The sequence below is a fragment of the Manis javanica genome, chromosome 11, assembly GCF_040802235.1.
Source record: "Manis javanica isolate MJ-LG chromosome 11, MJ_LKY, whole genome shotgun sequence".
In the NCBI taxonomy this organism is placed as follows: domain Eukaryota; kingdom Metazoa; phylum Chordata; class Mammalia; order Pholidota; family Manidae; genus Manis; species Manis javanica.
In genome coordinates, this window is record NC_133166.1 from 38,126,530 (window position 1) to 38,148,574 (window position 22,045).

A 22,045-nucleotide genomic window follows, 5' to 3' on the forward strand; every position below is an offset into this window, starting at 1 on the left:
ATCTTGGTTATGACACTGAGGGACTCCAGGGGCATTACAATTTTAAGTAGTGATCATTCCCATGCAAGAAGAATCTGAGATAGAAGGAACTCTCAGATCTGTAAGAAATATTAGGGATCAACTGATCTAACATCCCCAACCTACATGTATGGGAACAAAAGGTTCAGGAGGAATAGAGTATTGCCCAAATTCAATAAGGCAGAACCAAAGCTAGCACCCAGATCTTCTGACTCCTAGACCTGGTGACCTTAGCTGCTTACCTTCAGTCAAGCAGGCTTTCTGACGGTTCCGCTAACACAACAGGTGCTCAGCTCAAGCTGCCTCAGAATCATGGGGAGCCCCAGTGTATTCACTAAATGAGTACAAGCACTTCTGGCCCAACCATGAAAAGTAGGCTCCCACCTTCCTGCAGAGCTTAGAGCCAGTGTTCCATGGGAAACATGCAGGTAGCTGCCCCCATCTGGGCTTGGAAAGTGAAAGGCTGCTGAGGTGTATGTTTGCCGTCAAGGAGCAAACAAACCTGTTCCAACACACCCTTCCCTGACATGCGTATGGGAGGATTGATCCTGACCACTGCGTCACCCCCAGAATTTTCCAAGAGTGGTAAATGTCTAAGACAAAGCTGATAGGGCATGAAACACAGAGCTTTGCCTATGAACATTAAACTTCACAAGAACATTAAAGAAAAACCTGCCAGATGTAAAATCTCAAAGTCTTTCTCAGGCTAGAGAAGATGTGGCTCAGAAGAATGAATCAGAGACCCTGACTCCCAGACTTCCAGAACTTTCATCCAGGTAATGGTACATATGCAAAAGGACATATGTAATTTTATTTTACCTACAGAAAGTATGTGAGCTTCAAGTAATTCAAGTCCAAGTTCTGGGCTATTAACTTACTGTTTGATTTGGGGCCTGTGACTTACCCATTTTGAGCCTTAGTCTCCTGGTTCATAAAGCAGTAATTATTAACACCTGTCCCCAGGTTTATTGTGAAGAAGAAATTACCTGTGGAAAGTATTTAGCATGCTACCTGGCCCGTAATAACCACCAAGGGGCCTTCTGTTTATCTGCCTTCTTCTGTTCATGGGAAGGAATGGTTGCACCACAATCCAACTCTCTTTACCTGTGCTTTCCCTGCTTGGCTGTCCTTCTGGACCTTTCTGGGCAGACATCCCACCTGAGGAGATATTTTGCTCCTCCCTCTCCCATCTCTCATGGGCCATACTCAGGTCCTTGAAAGTCAGCAATCAACAGCACAGTTCAAGGCTGTTCCTGTCTCCTCAGGTGTCTCTGCATCTGCCTGGCCAAGCCCCTGCCAGGACAACACCTAGTTAGTATGGCTCTTGTCTTTGCAAGGTGAATCCATATGTAGCAGCTTATAGCTGCCCACTGGCCTGACTCTGGGTCTCAGGCAAATAGATGCCTGACAAGACAGACCTGGACATAAACAGTGGAGATAATTCCTAGACCCAATTTACAAACAGGAAACAGCCTAAAGTCTGAACTGTAGAAGAGACCAGCAAGTATACAGACCAGTACCCCAGAGGCTGGAGCAGAGATGAAGGGGAGCACTACAATGAAGCTGCCATGGAGCTCAAGGCTCAAACCAGCTCCTCACACTGCTCCACTAAGAAGCTAAAGAGAAATCACACCAGTGTCAGGCTCTTCAGCTCTGTTTGCACTAGCCGAGTCCATCACGGTGCTGCACACTGTAGCCACCACAGGGCACTAAAAAACTTGAAGGGGGAAGAAGAGAAAGGACCCAACAGTTAATAAGCCCCTGCTGCATGCCAGGAACTTGGTGTGTAATCCTCATTGATGACCTTCTGTGGTAGGTATGATCCTCATCTTGCCAATAAAACCAGACACTCAGAAAACTTCATGAAGTCTCTGTGCCTCTGCTATGCGACCAGAGCACAGAGTCTTTAATGTTCTGGGAAAGACAACGAAAAGGTAAAGAGTCTAAAGCACTACATACCAAGCTTTCAACATTTTAACTGACCAAGCTGATAATACTAGTTTAAATACTGCATTCCTTCATTTATTGCTGGTGAGGTCAACTTCTTTCAAACAGAATCTAGAGAAATACAGCAAAAGTCAAAAAGATATTCATGGCCTTTGACCTGAAATTTCATCCCCAAGACCATATCTTAAAGAAATAGTTCAACAGAGTATACACCAGAGTGACAAAAAAAAAAAAGGAAATGATCTAAATGTCCAACATTCAAAGAATTGTTTGGAAAATCCCAGAACCTGCAAATGAAATAATGTTATGTGGTCATTTTAAATGATCTTCAAGACCAAGAAGAAACAAAGCAAAGCATTTGCCATCAATAAATGAAGATTGAATACAAACATTATAAATGCTATTGCTATAGCTTTGTAAAGTATGTACATGTGTATATGCAAAAAGGCTGTTATTGTTAGGGTGGTAAGACTATGGATAGTTTTATTATTACTATTATTACAATGTCTAAATTGTATGTATGGGATTGTTTAGTGTCTTGGCAATTAAAGGAAAAGAGAGAGAGAGAGGAAGACAGACAGACTCAGCTCAGGACTAAGGAAAGGCCCAAGAGGACCAGGGCTCAGGTGAATCCGAAATTGAGAACCGTCCTACATACCCAGAAGGAGGAGGCCAGGCAAGCCCCAGGGGAAGGGAAGCCCTCTAGGTAAGAAGAGGGTTGTAATTAGTCTGTTGCTAATTACAGAAGAGGCCTCACTAGCTTATTAATTTTCTTGACAGACTCTGAATGAAGTCTGAATTCCTTCATTAAGCCAACTTGGGTTCAGAGGCACATTTCCTATGTGGCCATCCTCATTCTTCTCAAAAACCTAGCCTTTTCTTTTTTTAAGGACATCAGTAAAGGAAAATTTAGTAACAGAAACACACACCCTGGAGAAATTAAGATTCCTGCCTTAAATGCAGAAATTCAAGACATTTCAGGGAACTAAACAGGCTTGAATAAACACTGAAACTACAATGTTTTCTACACTGGGAAATATAAACAGAAGTGCAAAATACTTAACTCAGTATTAAAGGCCACCTTGATCAGGTTCCAACCCATCTTTCTGATATTACCTCATATTCACCCCCATAGGCATCCTATGTGCAGCCAAATGAATCACCAGGGATTCCCCTGAACACTTTCTTCACTTCCCTACCCCTGTGACTCTGTTCAAGCTGTTCTGCCTACTTTATAGCTGCTTGCTCAAGTCTGACCCATCCTCCAAGGCACAGCTCAAAGCCGTCTTCCTCAAAGCCTAACCCAATGCCTGTATACTGAATTCATTTCTCATTATTTGAAATGGACCCAGAGTACTGGAACTTCTCTAAACAAGCGATACAGAGTCGGCCTTGCAGTAGAGGTATCTGGGTAACTGGCTTTCCTACATATTAAATCATGAGCAACTTGAGGCCAGGACCCCTTCAGATTGCTGGGTAGAACCTACCATAATGCCTGGACTATAAGGACACAGTAGGCCTTCAGTAAATGCTTCACTGAAAGACAAGGAAGAGATACATCACATCTATGGAAAATCACCTCTTACCTCAGTTGCTCCCATTAAGCAATGCAGAGGTGAAGGCATGCTCTTCTGTGGTCTTGAGCAAGGCAGAGATGAATCCTGCTTTTGTGGTTTCCAGACTTCATGTGGCTCCAACTTTCTCCCTAGTTGACCATAGTCCGCGCGGCCCCAAGTAAACACCTTGCCAGTTTCTAAAAACAAAGATTATTTGAATTAAGGCTATATTCCATAGCTGTGCTCTCATGGGTAGGCAATGAACTACCAGAAAAGGTGTGAACATTTATTTAATACCAGCTACCATGTACCAGGAGCTTTCTGTAACAGAAGCCCAAGTAATCACATTTTTTACAGATGGAGAAACTAGGGTTCAGAGAGGGTAAATGACCTGACCAGGATCAAACAAGTGGTGAGTACCAGAGCTGAATTCCAACAGAGGCTGATTCTAATGCCTACACTCCTGCATTTTAGCAGATGGGCACAACTACAGAGAACACTTCAGCCACACTTTGTGCCCTCCCTACAATCTCCCCGCACTTTTCCCAGAGATGGTTCTCAGCCTAACCTCCCTCACCCACCCAACCAGGGCTCTCAGCCACCTTGAAGTTCCCCAAGCTCCTGACTTGCCCCATGCCACAATCTCTTAGGCCCTCCTCTTAGCTCAATCAATGGCCAGTTTCATGAGCTCTCCCCTCCATGTAAGGTCCTCCATAAGAGACCTTTCAGAGTTACACTCTGGCCAAAACAATGCTATCAGTCCCAAGGCAAGTGTGCAAGAGGGAAAGGAGCAAAAGAAGGAAGAAAAACAAAGTCATTTAGACCCAGAAAAGCATTTAGTCCCCCAGATGGACCACCTGGGAAGCTGGCCAGTGCTAAGAAGATTGAAGAAAATGAAGCTTGGAAAAAGAGAAATGGCCGTTCTTTTCTCAGAAAGAAAAAATTCCCTGAATTCATTCAGTTGTACCAAGTGCTGTATTTGTTATTTCAACAGAAATGCAAAATCCGATGAGGCATAGATTATTAACAGATTCCCTGCAATAAATATGCATAACCATGTGCGTTGTATAAATTCTTTATACATGTTTATTTTAACAAAGAAAAACTTTGCTTAAGAGACAAAACAAGTAATGCATATTAAACTCTAGACAAATCTACTACATAATCTGTTTAGTATCAAACCTTCATCTGGCCCCACATTTAACATATGGTTGATAGTGTCAGCTAAAAAGCAACCAAAGACTCACGGAGGAAATGTCAGACTATTACAGAGATACAGGGTTCTGCAGGGTACTTTTCAGGATCAGTCTGCTCACAGACACCAATGTAGATACCAAGAAGTTCACAGAAATCTGACTTTCAAGCTTCCTCAAAGAGGGAACAGAGTCTGTGCAGCACCATGGAGTACCAGGTATATTTTAAAAACTGGGAGTGAGTCCATTCAGATGTGTTATTTTGTGGCCTTGCACATAATGTTCCCTTTGCCATGGATGCCCTTCCTCATACTAATCATCTGATAAACTACAGCTCAACCTTTACAGCCCAGCTCATGTACCCCAGCTCTGTGAAACCTTTCTTGACTCCAGTTTTCCACAGAAAGGGTGAAAACCATGCTTCTGTGTGCCACCTTTACTACCGCACTCATCAACTACTATGTTCCCATTTAACAGGTGAGAAAATTAAGGTTCACAGAAGTGACTCATCCAGGGTCACACAGCTAAGCCACATCTCCTTCTGTTAGGCCATGGTACCACTCTGCACTGTTTATTCACACTGGTCCACATCACTGGATAACCACTCAACACTCTTCCTCTGCTTCTGTAGGATTAGACCAAAAAAGTCATGCACCCAGAACCCACTAAACATCCAAACTGGCAAACTATCCCTCTACTTGAGCTGGCTAGTCTCACCAGACTGCCTTAGCTGGGAGAGTCCCAAGAAGCCAGAGGATGAGATTGTTATTTCTTAAATGACCCCCTAGCATTCTTCTGCCGGGATGACCTAGCAAGCTGCTATCTACATGACTGCAGAATTACGGTATCACAAATCCCACAATGAATCCTTTCTTAGCAAATCCTTTCTTAAACATCTTAGAACCTTCTCTCCTATTGATTATTGATGTCCAAGACAGGCAAGACTGCCAGAACATGGTGCCACCATTATTATATCTCCAATAGCATTCAACCATTCCACTAACATAGCACTTTTCACCTTCAAAGCACTTTACAAAGATTAACTAATTAATCCTCATGCTCCCTGGGGAGGCCATAGGCATTCTATTAGAGACAAGCCCAGAAACCAGGCAAGTCCACCCTTGGGTTTCTAACCTAAGTTTGCTCAGTCAGGTAGGTGTACTCTCTAAGGCTGCCTGTTTCTCCCCAAAATATCTTCTGCATCAGAAGGCTCACAGGGGACAGAGGAGACTCTTTTAAACAGATAGTTGTTGGCCACCTCCTAGGTGTCCAGCACATTACATTCATAGACACTATCTCAATTAATCCTAATAATTCTGTGAAGTATAGATTATTAAACTTATGACATTAAACAACTTGATCAGGTACAAACAACCAGCAAGTGGTGGAATTTAGATTTAAATCTGTGTCTTCTGAATTCAAGACCCAAGGTAGCACCAAGGATTACACAGATGCTGTCACAAACCAATGAAAGTGGCTGATAAAAGAGCCGTGCTTACAGTGTTTGAGGAGAGAGAAAACCTAGATCAAAGGGATATGCCCTGTATACCATCCAGCTTTCCTCACTTCCCAGGAGGCCACGCAGAACTCAGGAATACAAGTGTTGAAATACAGGCATTAAACCCAAGGATTATGATTTTAGGTCACCTGGAGTAAAAGAAAACAATGAATCCACACATACAAAACATTCCCTTACTGCACTGTGAATAAATACACTGTTAATAAATGTCTGCCTCAAGCTGAAGCATGCTGTCAAATCCAAGGAGATTCAGATTACAATTGTAAGAAAGAATCTCTTCCTTAAAGAATCATATATAACTATAATAAGAGATATACATTAATGGTCATCTGAAAAGTACAAGTATGTGTCTTCAGATAAACGACAGAGATGACCAACAGATCAAAATAAAGTCAGCAAGTAAACGGTAATTTAAACTCCATGTTAATTCCCTGTGAGAATAAACACTGAACCACCGCAGCGGCGAGAAATGCCATGGCAATGGTCCTAAAGTAGACAACAATAGGGGTCCGATGAGCAGTGTGACGAAGAATGCTTAAGGGAACATTTCAAGCTAGACTTGTCCTGGAAAGCTTGATGGAACAAGTGGCATTTAAGGTGAACTTCCAGATAGGAAAAGAAAATGAGAGAATAAGCGAGAATCTCCTTGGGGTGGGGAGAGGATGAGCAATGACAGAAATCGAAATACAAAGGTGGAGCAGATGGAGAGAGAGTGAGGGTCACAAGGAAGGGAGACTGGGAGGCAAGTCAGGACTACCAGGCTGGGGCCAGCACAGAGAAATGCCAGGCTTGGGGAATGGATCTCCCCTTCCAGACCAGGGCTCCTTCACTGTTTGCTTGCACTCCCCTATTAGTAACATTTTTTAACATACCACTGATATATGTATATTCATTTATTTATGAAAATAGGCACTTGTATTATATACATCTTGAATATAAATATCCAAAAATATATAGTGTAAGATATACTCAAAAAGTAGAAAGTTTACAAAAATGAGATAAAAACATAAAAGTAGTCATAATTTTCTCTTCCCACACTCTGGCAATTCATCTTGCATGCTCACGTTAGGGACTACTGCTAAACAGACTGTGGGGAGACTGCAGACTTTTGAGCAGAGGCAGGCCTAGGGAAAAGAATGTTTTGGGATGGTACATCTGGCAAAGGATTGGAGGGGGCCAGTAATAATAATATTCACAGCTACCACTCCCATAGCCCCTACTATGTGCCAGACACTGGTCTAAGCATCCTGTTTATCCCTCCAAACAACCCCATGAGATAGGAACTCTTACCAGCCCCATTTTACTGATGGGAAAAGGCACTTCCCCAAAGTCACAGCAGTAGTAAATGAAAAGGCAAGGAAGGAAGGGAAGAAACCACCACAATAACACAAGCCTAAGATGCCCCAGGGCTGAAGCTAGAGTTGGAGTCACAGGAAGACAAAAAGGTAAGAATGTGCAAGGTGTGGCACCCCCATTAGATAGCAAAGAGCAGGAACAGGAAGAGATAAACAACACTGAGATTCCAGGACTTCAAGGTTAGTGGAAAGGTTGGTAGTGCCATGAGAAAGAGGCAAAGGGACAGAGATGCTAGATGCCCATTAGTGGGAATCATAAAATGTTATTTCATTAGTAAATGACTGAACTCTTCTGGGGCCTGTTGCAAACATCTTATCAAATAGTCAAATATAAATAAAGAGGAAGAAAATGAGGAAAAAGATGACTAGGTAACAAGTCTTGGCCGGGACGGAGGGGAAGGGCAGTGTTCTGTGGTCAGAGGAGACTCAAGAGGGGGGGCAGATGGTGAGTATTCAAGGAGGCAGCTTCCTTTACCATCCATCAGAGGGCTCTCTGGAATGGTGATAAAGGCAGGTGAGAAGCTGCAGCTCCAGGCACAGTAAGAAGCTGTTCCAGCAATACCTGAGGTCCTCAGGGAAGAGGGATCTCTACATTGTTCCAAGGGGTCCTGAAGGTGACAAGAAGATAGATTCCGGTGTAATATAAGGCATATCCATATTTGCTTAACAGAATCTGTCCGAAAAGGGAACAGGATGTTACTGAATATATGAAAGTGGAGTTGGCAAATGAGGTAGATGTTATTAAAAGACCTATGGGTCAAGACAGAGAAAAAGCAATGGAACTTCTTCAGTCCCTCCCAATTCTAATATTCCAGGATGCTACAAAACCTTCTAGAACACACACACACACACGAGGAGGCTGCTCCTTAGCTATGAGTTTGTTATTTTTATAATTCATCTGTTTAGAAATGCCAGTTATTCTTGGGATTATTCATGCTAAGACCCTGGAGTATAAGAAACTGACTTCTGTATCTCATCCTTTTTCTGCCAAAAAGACAGAGATTTTATAAAAAGGCACTTGATGATGATAACCAAGAAATGGTCAACACTGAACTAACTGCCCAGTCACCCAGCTTAATCCCCCCATTAAGGGGAAGGAGAGAGGGAAGGTAGGGAGCTCAGAGCACAGGTGCCAGAAGAAGTCCACACAAGAACATGCCAGGCCCTCTTTGCAAGGCCTCTCTAACACTCCCCTGCCCCTGGCTGTCTCCACTACCCCGTTCACCTAGTCAGTTCCCACTCACTCTTTAATTCTGCCAAGCCCTCAGCTCAGATCAGACCCTATGTGCCACAGTCTCCAAGAACCATGTTCCTTATCTTGAGAGCACTTGTCTCAGTTTAAAAATGTACACTCATTAGGGGGAATGCTCAGTTAATGCCTGTATCCCCCTGGATACATGCCTGGATAATGCCTGTATCCAGACAGTCAGCTCTGTGACAGCAGGGATTGTCTCTTTTGGCTCATCCCTATACCCTAGAGTAATGCCCAGCACAAAGCAGGTGCTCAATAAATATCTGTCCCCTGAAGGAACAAATGACTCTTACCATCTCTACCTACCTACTTCTTGTTCACCACTACTTACCTTTATCATTTGCTGGCTCCATTAATTTGCTCTTGAGCAAATTACTCGACATCTGTAAAATGACAATAATAACATGTACCTTGTAGGGTTGGTGCAAGGATACTTTTGCATAAAGTGCATGACAGACACTTAATAGTCATTGTTAGTCACTAGTACTATTATTCTTCCAAGGTGAACACCACAGCTTTATCGAGTTCCACCCCCAGTATCCACCAATTTGTCAAATCTTCTCTGACGCTCCCATCTACCAAGGTCTTAGGGTCAATGCCTCTACTGATAATCAAAGAAAGGGAAGAACACAGAAGGCTCCATTATGGGATTATGGATTTTCATAAGATTCGAGCATAGTACCTGTTACATCAGAGGTCTCTAGAGTGCTGCATGATGCAAATAAATTAAAACTAGGAAAAAAGAAGAGAGCAGTGGAGAAAAGAGATGGAACAAGATTAGGTGGAGAAGAGAGGAAGTTTTAAACCTATGACTCAGAAGACCTGGATCCTAATCCTGGCTTCTCTTCTAGGCTCCATGACCTTGAACAGATCCCTTCTTTAGTTTTCCTGCCCATACAAAGAAAAGGCTGAATAGATGATCTCTGAGACATCTCCCTGACCTAAACCAATAATAATGTCTAAAAAACTTCAGTGTCAAATGAATGGTGTACAGTCTAACTTTACTGGCACCTTTGGAATATTTAGTCTGACCAATGTCCTAAAGTAAAACATCTACTTTAATATCAAAGACCTCGCACATAGTTAACAATTTAAACAAAGACTAGGATTGACTTCATATCCTATTATTTCTTAGTAAAATTTCCCTAGTCTCCAAATCATATTATGAACAATATCATACAATAAAAGGTTTGGAATTGTTTAAACATTAATATGGGAAGAAAATGGCCAACCATGGACTGCCCATCTAAAACAGGGAGAAGCTGCAGACTGCAAAGAGACTGAAGAAAAAGGTCAGAGACTGGGGAGAATTTACTTATTGAGAGTTGATTCTGTGTAAAGTTCTGTGTCAGGCACTGCCATTAAAGCTTCATAAGTTAATCAATCCTTAATGATTGGTACGAACCCCATTTTACAGATAAAGAAACAGATCACAGAAGCAAATCGATTTGCTCAAGATCACACAGCTAGTGAGTGGCAAAGCAGCAATAATAATAGTAATAACAGCTAATATTTTGAGGGCATTTATTTCATACTAAACTCTTTATATGGCTAGTCCACAAAAACACCCCATGAGTAGTTATTATTATAATCCTCAAATTACAGGCAAGGAAATTAAAGCATAAAGAGAGGATGGGTCTCAGGCTCAGAGTCCCCCAGTTGTCAGTGGCAGAGCTCGGCTGGATAAAACCCACCAGCCTGGCACCAGAGTTGGTGTCCCCAGTCACTAGTTGCAGAGGACCACCTCTTTTCACAGGGTCACCCTGCCTCTTCAAAAGTAAACATTTTCAAGGACTTCTGGAAGTTGTTCAGGGTCACGTGTGGGCTATGGGCACAGAGAGAGCCTAGCCAGTGAGTGACCAAGTGAGCTTCATCTTTGGTCTATATGGCAAAGATCAGAGTCCCAAAACATGCCAGGCAATCCACATGACTACTCCATTTTCACCACTGACTTTATTAGCTGTCAAATTGAGGACACTGGTGATAGAAGTCAAGACAGACTGCGCCCTGAGGGGCTCCTAGATCAGTTGCAGGACTATCTGTACCACGCAGGGTTGGGGCTTCCCAAACAAAAGCAGGAAGGAATGGGTTCTTCTCCCCAGCCAAGTGAGTGCACCTCAGGAAGCCCCAGCCCTATTTTGTTTAGCAATACCCTGGCCTTCTATGCAGACCCTCCCTCCAAATACCTATGTTCTCGCAGTATTGGATGGATGGCTGCCCTTTGTCCAGGGCACACTCCACTTTCTCCCTCTTGGGGAGTGGAGTCATGCTGTGCCCCACCCCACAATGCATGTTAGCCATAATGCTGGTGGGCCTACCTGTTCCACCTACAGAACTTCTTCTCACCCTCCAAGCCTGGCTCAAACATCACTGCCTCCCTAAAGCATCTTATCATCCCCTAGTCAGAACAAATCATTTCTCCCTTAATGAGCCACTGGCATAATGATGGTACCTCTGTTCCAAGAGCACTTTCTACATGCACACTGCATTTTATTGTACTTCGTCAAATGTAAGATTATTTGACAACATGCCTTTTGTTTTCTCTATACTAGTCAAATTTCCCCAGAGAAACAGAATGAATAGGATCTATATAGACAAATGCATAAGGAATTGGCTCACATAATTATGAAGGCTGGCAAGTCCAAAATTTGCAGAGCCCATGTCTCAGTTAAAAGGTTGTCAAGCAGGAAGAGCAAATGTTCCAGTTAGAAGGCCATCAGGCAGGAGAATTCTCTAATTTGGGGAAGAGTCAGCCTTCTGTTCTATATAAGCCTTCAAGTGATTGGATGAGGCCTCCCACATTACGGAGGGCAATCTGTTTTACTCAGTTGACTGATGTAAATGTTAATCACCCTCACAGAAATACTCCGAATGTTTACCAAATATCTAGGCACCCCATTGCCCAGTCAAGTTAAAGCATTAAATTAATCATCACATCCTCTGAGGGTGACAAACATCGATTTTTTCTTACTCTCTCTGTATGCCTGACAGCAGCTAGTGCAGGGCCTGACCCAGAGCAGGCGTTCAGTGTTTGCTGAAAGAAGAAAGACTTACAGGCATCACTCTTACCATGAATTTTTATATGCCACCAAAGATATCAGAGACCACCCCAACTCTCCAAAGAAAAGCAAAACTGAGCAAAATAAATAACTCTCCCAAGGCGCACAGACTGAGAAGCAGAGCCAGATATTCACAATATTCCACAAATCATTACTGAGCACTTTCTACAGGCATATTGCATTTTATTGCACTTAGCTTTGCTGTGCTTTGCAGATGTTTTTTAGAAACTCAAGGTTTGTGGCAACCTTGCATTAAGCAAGTCTATTCATGCCATTTTTCCAGCAGCATTTGCTCACTTCCTGTCTCTGTGTTACATTCTCACAATATCCCAAACTTTTTCATTATTATTATATTTGTTATAGTGATCTGTGATGAGTGATTATGACTCACTAAAAATTCAGATGATGGTTAAAATTTTTAACAATGAAGTGTTTTTTAATTAAGGTATGCATGGTTTTTTTAAGATATAATACCATTACACTTAATAAACTACAGTATACTATAAACATAACTTTCACATGCACTGGGAAACCACAAATTCACCTGACTGGCTTTATTGATGTATTTGCTTTACTGTGGCAGTCTGAAACTGAACCTGAAATATCTCTTCGGTATGCCTGTATATGCCAGGTCCTGTCTCAGGGGCTAGGGGCCAGAGCAGTGAACAAAACAGACAAAATTCCTTTCTTTCATGGAGCTTACATTCTATTAGGGGAAAGACAGACAACTGACTAATACAACAGAACTGACACATAAAACACATCCCCTGGCAAATGACTTTAAAGGCTATAGAGAATATAAAGTAGGGAAAGGGGACAGACAAAGCGGGGGTGCAGGGGAGGTATACGACTTCCTGTCTGTAGTTTTTCCTCTACAGCACCCCACCTTTGAAAGAGAATCTTAAATCTAAGAGATCTCAGCCAAGTTATGCCAGGGCACTGAAACCTGCTCTACCTCCCTCTCAGGACTATGACAAAAAAGTAAAGGAGACAATAACATGAAAGCAGTTTGCAAATTCTACAGAGGGGTGCTAGCAATACCATGACTGTCACTCTTTCTGAAAGCTAGTTTGCAAAGAACCAGCACAAGAGGCTGGACCACGAGCCCTGCTCTGAGATGTCGCTCTGGCTGAACGCTTGGGTTTCCTGCTCCCCCAGGGACCCAGCAGCACATCAGGCTGCTAGTCACAACCAACAGTCACTCATCACCCAGAGAAAAATCGCTGATTGAGGCCAGTGACTCGGCAGATGTTTCTCAACTCATTTCATATTCAAACTCCAAAGCTTCTTTGCACACTTTTAGACTCGTATTAATAACACTTTAAAATGTAGATTGCTGCCTAATCTTGGCTGCGTAATTAAAAAAATAATCTTGCTTCTCTCCCTCCCAGCAAGAAGGAAAACTATACCCCAGGGCTTCTGCAGCTAAGAATCACACCCTGCAGAAAAGCTAGCAGGAGGCTCAAGAGGCGGGTGGGAGGAGGAAAACAGGGCAGGGTTGGGGGGGGGGTCGAAGTCAAGAAGTGAATCTAATCCCTTGATTTTAGAGAAAATGAAAATGAAGCTAAAGGAGGGGAATAATTTGCCCAAGGACACTCAGTGCATTTTGGTAGAGCCAGAACCAAAATTCCAGCTTCCTGCTTCCCATTAGACTCTGTCTACTGCCTCATGGGGAGAGGAAAGGAAGAAGACAGACTGAGTTCTTAGATGGTAGGAATCACACCTAAGTGATTCTCTTTATGCAGTAAGCACTGTTTACCTTGTGCAATAACTATAGGTTTCAGATGTTCAAGATGATTATGAGAACAAGGCTCAAAATTCTTTATTCAATTCAGACTCAACAGATGATCACAACAACTCAGAGCACTCCAACCCAGCCATCTGCTTCTAGCTGGGAAAAGTGAGGCCCAGTAAAGAGAGTGACACCTACCCAAACTCTAATAGTGAGTTAGAAGCAAAGCAATACTAGAACCCAGGGCACCCTGATTTCTAGTATATCCTGTCCACAGCTCCTTAGGGAAGGACCAGTCAACCTCTCAAAGCTTCCATTGCTGCCTGCACCAGATGACTACCAAAGGATTCCTGGGCTCCTTGGCAGGGAATAACAGACAGGTGAGGTCCACACGGTCCCTCACTGCCTGGCTCCCTGGGATAGCTTTTTGGAAGGCCCAAGGCTGGGTAATGGAGACACACACCCTTACCCATATCTCCTCAGGGCTCTCTCTCTGTCTAGAACTGCCATCCTTAGCCTTAGACTTCACCTTCACTTACTGTCAACTGCAAAAGATCGTCAGCAATTTCCATCTAGAGGTGAAGTTACAGAAAGAGAAGGAGAAAAAGGCCAAACACTGCACCCAGCTGTTGGTGAGGCCACATTTTCCACTGATGATGATGACTCATAGTACCCGAGTTGGAGGCTGAAGCTGGGAATTAGACTTGGGAGATTCAGCACAGCAGAGGGAAAGCCGCAGTTCTGAGCAAGCCTGGGCCTGCAGAGAGGAATGCTTGAGTTACTTCCATAATATCCCAGCACCAAGCTGGGAACACAGCGCCCCCTGCAGACTTCTCCGAGGCCCTGCAGGAGCCCCAAGACAGAGACAAACCAAAAACTGGGGCCAGCAAATCCTGCAAAGCTCACCGTATTGAAATTGTTATGTTAGGAAGCCCATGTCCCATCTCTGAAACCCCAAGAGATCCCACAACCCCGCAGAAATACTCTCTGCATCCTTGGCTTCCAAAGACAAACTGGCTTTCAGTTAATGGGAGGCCCAGATTATGATCTTCAAACAGGAGATGAAGACTGCCTCCAATCTCAGTAGGCAAATAATTCTCCCAAGGGAAGGAGCAAGGAGGGGAGGGAGCCTATCCTGAGATGCCAGTCTGTAGTCATGCAGTGAGAAAGTCTTGGGACATGACTTGGGATGGGGCCTCTCAAATTTCCTCTGAACCCCACCCCTGGGAAACTCCCCCAGATTCCTCATGAGAGGCGGGATCCCAATAGAGCTGCACTCGCAGACAGGGGAGCACTCTGCCTCCCCTGCATGTGAGGACCCTGCAAGCAGGACAAGGTCAGGAAGAGTCATGGAAGTGACACCCGTCCCACTATCAACAGTTTGGGGATTTGTCACTTGCATCAAGCAGTGGCAGTAACAAGCATTGCCAAAGGAGGCCACTGAAGAGGACCCGTTATGAGTAAGCGCCCATCAACAAAGGGAAGATACTCAGGACACTTGAAACACCGTCATTTTAATGTAAGGGGCTGGAGAAGGCTTGGAATCAAAATCCACTGTCAAGGCTGCTGGGTGGTGTGACAAGCAGGGCAGTTATATTCAAATTGCTCATCTCGAGGTACATGGCCTCATGGTGGAAAGGGCCAGCAGGCCAGATTCATGGGGGACAGCCTGTCTTTGCCTTCCAGAGCTGCTAATTCCCCTCCCACTCTGCTCCCTGTTCCCATCTGTCCCTCAGGCACCAGAAGAAACACTCTTTACCAGCACCCCACCTGCCAAGAAACCCCAAGTTACCAATGTCACCTTTTGTGAAAACCTGACAAGGTTTAAGACTACCTCCCATGGTATTCACCTCTACTCATGCCAGAGACGGGAGGTGCCAGAGCTACAGTGTCTTCCTTGGAGAGGCTGACTTTTCCATGGCCAGGGACTGAGAAAGGCACCTGCTACACAGGATTTTTCCTTTCATAGGATCAGCTTCAACCAAATCAGCAAAGCACTGTTACTCCGGACCATCTGTCAGGACCCGGAAACAGCCCTGTTACATAAAGGGGCTGGTGTAATGCAATTTATTAAACTGGATTTTTCCTCCATAAAGGAGACAGCACACTTGAAGTCTCTCTTCAGAGGGGCGATGTGGGGCAGCGGAGTCCCAGGCAAGGGACCCACTGGGTTCTAACCCTGCCTCTGCATCCAGTAGCTGTGGAGCCATATTCCTGGGCTTCTGTTTTCTTAAATTTCAAGAGTGAGATAAGCCCCATCTAGCATTAACATTTCATGACTTATTATTGTTTTCACTAAAATGGCAAAAAAGTAAGCTTACTTTGATATTTTGTACTATAGTGTTAATTTAAAAAAAATAAACAAGCACAATACCTTAATATTTGTGGGCTTAAAGGAGAGCAGTGGTGAGTGGAGCCACTGTCTCTGGGGCTGGCCAGAGGAATGTGAACAAAAGGAAAAACCAAAGGTTAGAACCTTGTATCATCCAGGCAGAAAGATTCAAGCAAATCTCAAGTAATGTCACCGGGAAGCAGTAGTACTACTGACACAGATTAATGTCCAATTTACAGAGTACGTTCACACCGGGACCTTACTTGGTCCTCACCACACCCTCAGGTTGAAAGGTGAGGCTGCTGACCTGCACGTCACACTGAGCACAGTGAGGCCGCAGGACCAGGTGGGGTGAGCCCATGTCTCTTGAGCTCCCTTCAGTTTCCTCACACGTAAAATGGGAGTGAGCCTTACTCGGCAAACTTTGTGTAAGGATTAAATAGATGATTTTGTAAAGCCCTGGCAAGAGGGTTGGCACATGGTGCCTCCTTTATAAATGTGAGTAGCCCTTCTCCACACACCTCCTCTCCTTGGGGAGGTGTGCGAGAAGCCTCAAAGCTGCTCATCATTAGGCCCTTAAGAAACACTTCCAGACAGAAGGCAACATGATGGCTTCCTAAATGATCTTCCAGAGGCCTGAGACAGCTCCCCAGAGGGCAGACCAATGAACCAGACAACTCCAGTCCCTACCAAACTTGTCCATTCTACCAGTCATCTGGCTCATGGGGGAGAGGGTCCCCCTGACTATCCAAAGTATCTAAAAATCAGCCCCAGAGATGAGCCCTAAAGCAGAAAGCATGCATGAGGCCTCCTCCTTTATAAGGGAGCCTTTAAAAGCCACCTTGAGGCAGGCAGGGCCTTTCCTTCATTGTTCATGTTTATCACAGCTCCAAATAGAGACTTCAGCTGCTCCCTCCACTGCCCACACAGTGAAGTCTGAATAAGGACCCATGCCTATTACACTTGGATGGCTCCAGTCCTCTGATTCTATCTGGCCTCATGATAAGCAAACTAGCCAGGGTGCGCTTCCCACTTCTACCCCTTTGTTTCCCATATTTCTTCTACCTGCAAGGCCCTTCCCTCCTCTCTACCTATTCAACAAATATTTACTGAGTAAATGAAGACAAAAAGAAGGACTGAGTAAATGACATAAGCCCATGAGGCAGACAAATTAAGGGTTATGGTTCTTATTTAGCAGATATGGAAAGTCAGGTCCAAAGAGGTTAAATGACTTTCCCAAGATCATTCAGCCAACAAGCAGCAACTTGGAACTTGAACCTAGCTCTTTAGGGCTCTTTTGGCCACATCAGATTTCCTCCTAAGGTAAAAAGTCACTCTCAGATTAGAAAAAAGCTGATCCAAGATTCCTCAAAATTGGCTACTTTCACCTTGGCACATCTCCAAGAGCACCTGGAAGCACTGGCTGTCACTATGATTATTGAGAGCTCCCCTGAGACAGGCAAGGCCTCCCCCACTGAGAAAGGGCAAGAACTATGCCATCCGTCAAGAACCTAAAAATGATGGCGAAATTACAAACTGGTCACTTAATGCTCATTTTTAGAGTGCTCCTGGAGCAAATCAATCCCCACTAGCAAAAGAGGAAGGTTCCTTGAATGGAAACTGGGCCCTCTGCCATGGACCTCTGAGCCCTTCCCAGAACCATCTGGTGAGCTCGCAGCATGGCTGATGCTCCCCGATCTCCACCATGGACACATGGGGAAGCAGAGCACCCAAGGCAGGGCCTTGCAGCCATGCAGGGGCAAAGCTGGCCCGAAAACCCTGGGGCACCAGCACTGCCATCACTTAAGGTTGCTGAGGCTCTCTGGCCCTGGGCTTCTCCAAGAAGGTGGGAAGAGGGAGGGCCACAGACTGGTCTCCTGAGCACAGCCGTTGTCCAGGGCACAGCCTCTACATCCAGGAGCTGCAGCCATTCCCCACCATTAACACTCGCAGGCCTTTCCTCTGTGCCAGGGGCCACCCAGCGGGGAATGAAACAGCCCGAGGCCCTAACCCCTTGGGGCCTGCAAATAACAACACTATGGTTTCAGGCAGTAAAAACTGCTATAGTGAAAAATAAAGCAGGGCAGGGAATAGTGTGCTTGAGGGATAGTAGTGGCTACCTGCAATGAGGTGGACAGGGAGGGCCTCTATGACAGAAAATGCTGGAAATGTGGCAATAGTGTCATGGGAATCAGAGATACGAGCACTCCTGGCAGAGGGAACGCCCATGCACAGGCACAGAGAGGAAGGTACTCAACCTCCCCTCAGAAGGCTGTACACCACCTCCGCACAACTCCATAATGCCTGCCCTGTACTGCTTATAAGGCCTCCTCCTGCAATCACCACCACCATTCCAGGAAAGAGAGAAAAACGTTTATTTCTCCCTGCTCTAAAGCCTGGGAGTCAGTTACCAGTGATATTTCCAGTGCAGTCACTTTGGGGTAGGGGATGCAGGGGGGGTAGGGTAGCATGTTGAAATGAAAAGAATGTGACCTCTGACACCAAGTGGAGTACAGTTCAAGAGTCTGCTTTGCCTAACTAGCTGTGTTACTTTAGACAGCCACTCAGCCTCTCTGAGCCTCAACTTCCTCCATGGAGTTCAAGAGAAATGACCCCTACCTCACAGGGCGCTGAGGAGTATGTAAGTGGCAACACCAGGCCAGCATAAAGTACATGGTAAGTGCTTGGCAAAGATTGGTTCCCCACCCTACTCTGAACTCCCTGGTAACTTAAAAAAAACTTTTTAAAAATTCAACTAACTTGGGTCTTACTGCAGTATGCCTCTGGCAAGGCACTTGGCCTGCCCATCTGTTAGGTATGGGGGTTGGAAGGCGGCCCTGGATGAAGACCCATCAGAGTATAGCCTGATGGGAGGGCCCCAACCCTGAGGAGAACTGGGCAGACAGGAGGGAGCAGAAAAGACTCCAGACATTGCCCTTATTGTAGGTGGGAGGGTAGAAATCATTAGCACCAGAGGAGAAGCAGCCAGGATCAAGGCCCACAGCTAACTGCTGCCCCTTCCCTTCTCACCTCTGGCTCACTGTCCAGGGCCCAGCCCCTGTGAGGCAGCTGGATAGAGGAGATAATCAGGTAGTAACTCATGGTGAGCTCCCCTCTCCCTCTCTGAACCTGAGTTCTCCCATCCATAAAAAGAGGGGGAGGCCTGGGTGACCTGGGGAGGGGGGTAGATCCTTTCAGCCTTGACCTTGCTAATTCTGACTCTGGCCCTACCTGCCTCACCCACAAGACTGTCTGCCTGCCCACTGCTGCCATCTGGTGGCGCTCCAGATACAGTTGAACTTGGCTTTGGCCAGGGCCTCCACATACCCCTATTCAAATGCAACTACTTCAAAGGGTAAATCTTGCTTCTGCTTCAGCTGGACACAAACTGCACTTCTCTGGACCACAGATCGATGGGTATTCATTGCCAAACACAAGACCAAAACTAACACCACAACTCCATCTCTCTAGCAGAGATGACACACTGCAGCTGGGAGCTGACCTCCCTACCCAATAAGAGAAAGTAACTTACCCGAGGTCACTTAGCTGCCTGGCTCTCAGGCCAGCACACAACCCCACTTTCCCACAATGCTTACAGGTGGTGGGCACCCTGGAAACAAAAAATAAGGTAGCCCAGAGCCAAGGAAACAAAGCCTTTGGAAGCTGAGAAACAAACTGTCAGGATTCCTCATAAACCTCAAGAGACGCTAAGACAGTACATGTGAACATGTGAGTACTGCTCACAGAAATTCACAGGAAGTAAATGGAAGGTGGGTGTCGTCATAACTCCTAACCTTGGAGGGTATCATTCACAAGGACATCTGCAGGTCTTCACAAACCAGCCTCTAAGCCACCACCACAGCCTGGGTCCTAGACGAGGCAGGCCACCAAGGGTGAGGAAGACACAATGGGGTAGCATCATGTGTCTTCTGCATGTGCTTCCCCCACTAGACACAAGCTCCTCAGGGTAGAGGTTTACCTTTTTCTCTATCTCCAGCACCTGACCAGAGATGCTCAGTAATGGTCCTGTGAAATCAGGGGAACTGTCCACCCTGTGGACCCCACTGGCCACACTCTGGTTCTATCCACAGCCTTCTTCTAAAACCTATGGCGCAGACCCTAAGAAAACACTGCATGACTTTAAGTAGGTCACTTGCCTTTTCTGGCCTCTATTATTCTCACATCTGCAGCATAATGGGGTTCTACTGGATAATCTTCAAAGTCTTTTTAATTCTAAAATTCTAGAATTTGAAACCAAATCAAGGCAAATCAGAGCTCTTCACCAGCAGTGCGGAGGATAGTGGGAAAGGGGGAATCGCAATGCTTCCCTCTAGTGATTTAGTGCAGTCACTACACTCTCCCAGCTCCAAGCCCTCGCAGTAATTATCCAATCCTGCCCTGACTCTGAAGAGGAGAAACTGGCTTGCACCAGGTATAGAGTAACAGGAAAGAAAGCAAGGACACGGGGCTTAAGGAACTAGTGAGGCCTCCAAGCAAGTTCCACGGCAGTGCAGAAATTCCCCATCTTTAGGAACAAGTACTTCTTGGAGCTCAAAGAACCTTTTGTGACCTCTAACTCTCCTCTTCAGATGAGGAAACCAAGGCTCAGGGATGGTCAGAAAGAACTTGCCCAAGGTCACAAAGCTGACTCATGACTGAGCCAAAATTAGATCCTCACTTTCCTGCCTCCTTCTAGAATCTCTTGCCTCTCTTCCATGCAACCTCTCAACTGAAGTCGGTGGAAATGACTTGTGAAGGACATACACGCAGGAATGGGTGGCAAAGGGGCTGGTTCCCACTAAGGGGCAAGAAATTTTATTCATTAACATTTACGGAGGGTATAATCAGACTGCAAATTACATATCAGCACAGAAATATAAAAGAAAATAAAATTCACTCATAATCCCACCAATCAGAGATAATATAATATTCTGGCATATTTCCTTCTAGTTTTTTCTATGGAAACATCTTATTTAAAAAAATTAGAAGTTATACTATAGTAACTTATTGTAATCTACTCTTTCTACTTCCAACATGATGAACATATTCCCCTGTCATTAAATATCCTTCTAAAACATTCTTTTTAATGGCTATATATTCCAACATACACTTGTACCACAATTTATTTCATCAATCCTCCTACAATTTCATTTGTTTCCACGCATTTCTTATCATTATAAGTTAGGCTGCAATGAATTTCATTATACTTAATCTTCTAGCACATCCATAATTATTTCCTTAGGCCAGTTTTATCTTTCTATAGGATGGAATTTCAGAGCTGGAATGGCCCTTCGAGATCACTACATCCACAACCTCCTATTGCCCAGATGGGAAAAAGGAGACCAGAGAATTGTCCGGTGTGCCAGAACACAAAAAGAAAGCAATAGAATCAAGTCCCAAACTCTCCACCCATTACAATGTGACCTTCCTAAAGGATTTTACACCTTTCCCTACCACCCTTGACCACAGTGACCTCTCCTTCCCCCAAAGCCCTGGAGTCTTCGGTGTCTGGGCTACCCTCTGGCTCTTTGACAACATTTTTTTTATTCTTCTGCTAAATATTTCATTTGTTCATCCAACTATAAGCTTCCTGAAGGTACTTCTAAATTTGATAGCCCCTTGTATTCTGTAGCATAGTGTTCTGTACATATAGGTAAGCATTCCACAAACACCTGCTGAAGGATGAAGGGGAACTAAGAATGTCCTTCCTTATTGCTTGGGAGAATCACTGGCAAAAGTTGGAGGAAGATGCTTCTTTGAAGAGTAAAAGTTTACTTAATGAGTTAGAGCTTTCTGAGATACGTACAACTTGGTATTTGAGTAGCAGGCGTGGGGACAAAAGACCAGGTTCCAGTTTTTGCTCTGCCCGTCTATGTAAACAAGGGTGAAGCAGTTAACCAGTTAGGGACTTGTCTGTGAAGCAGGTCTAATAACCCCCATCTTGCCAACTTCACATGAGAAAATGCATGTGAAAGCACCTTATAGTGATAAAAGTGGCCCATGAGAGGTAGGATTGCTGTGGTATTCTCATAAATGGAAATGCAGCTGCTTCTATGAATCCTGGACTGGCCTCCGGACCCTC

The 22,045-nt window shown here is 44.7% G+C and overlaps 1 protein-coding gene across 1 annotated transcript in view; it reads right to left on the minus strand.

Annotated features, from left to right (window-relative positions):
- The window catches only part of SERGEF (secretion regulating guanine nucleotide exchange factor), a 234,901-nt gene that overhangs the window by 183,014 nt on the left and 29,842 nt on the right, over window positions 1-22,045 (minus strand). Inside the window, 1 exon segment of the mRNA XM_017672684.3 lies at window positions 3,552-3,718. Coding sequence (XP_017528173.3) covers window positions 3,552-3,718 — 167 coding nt within the window.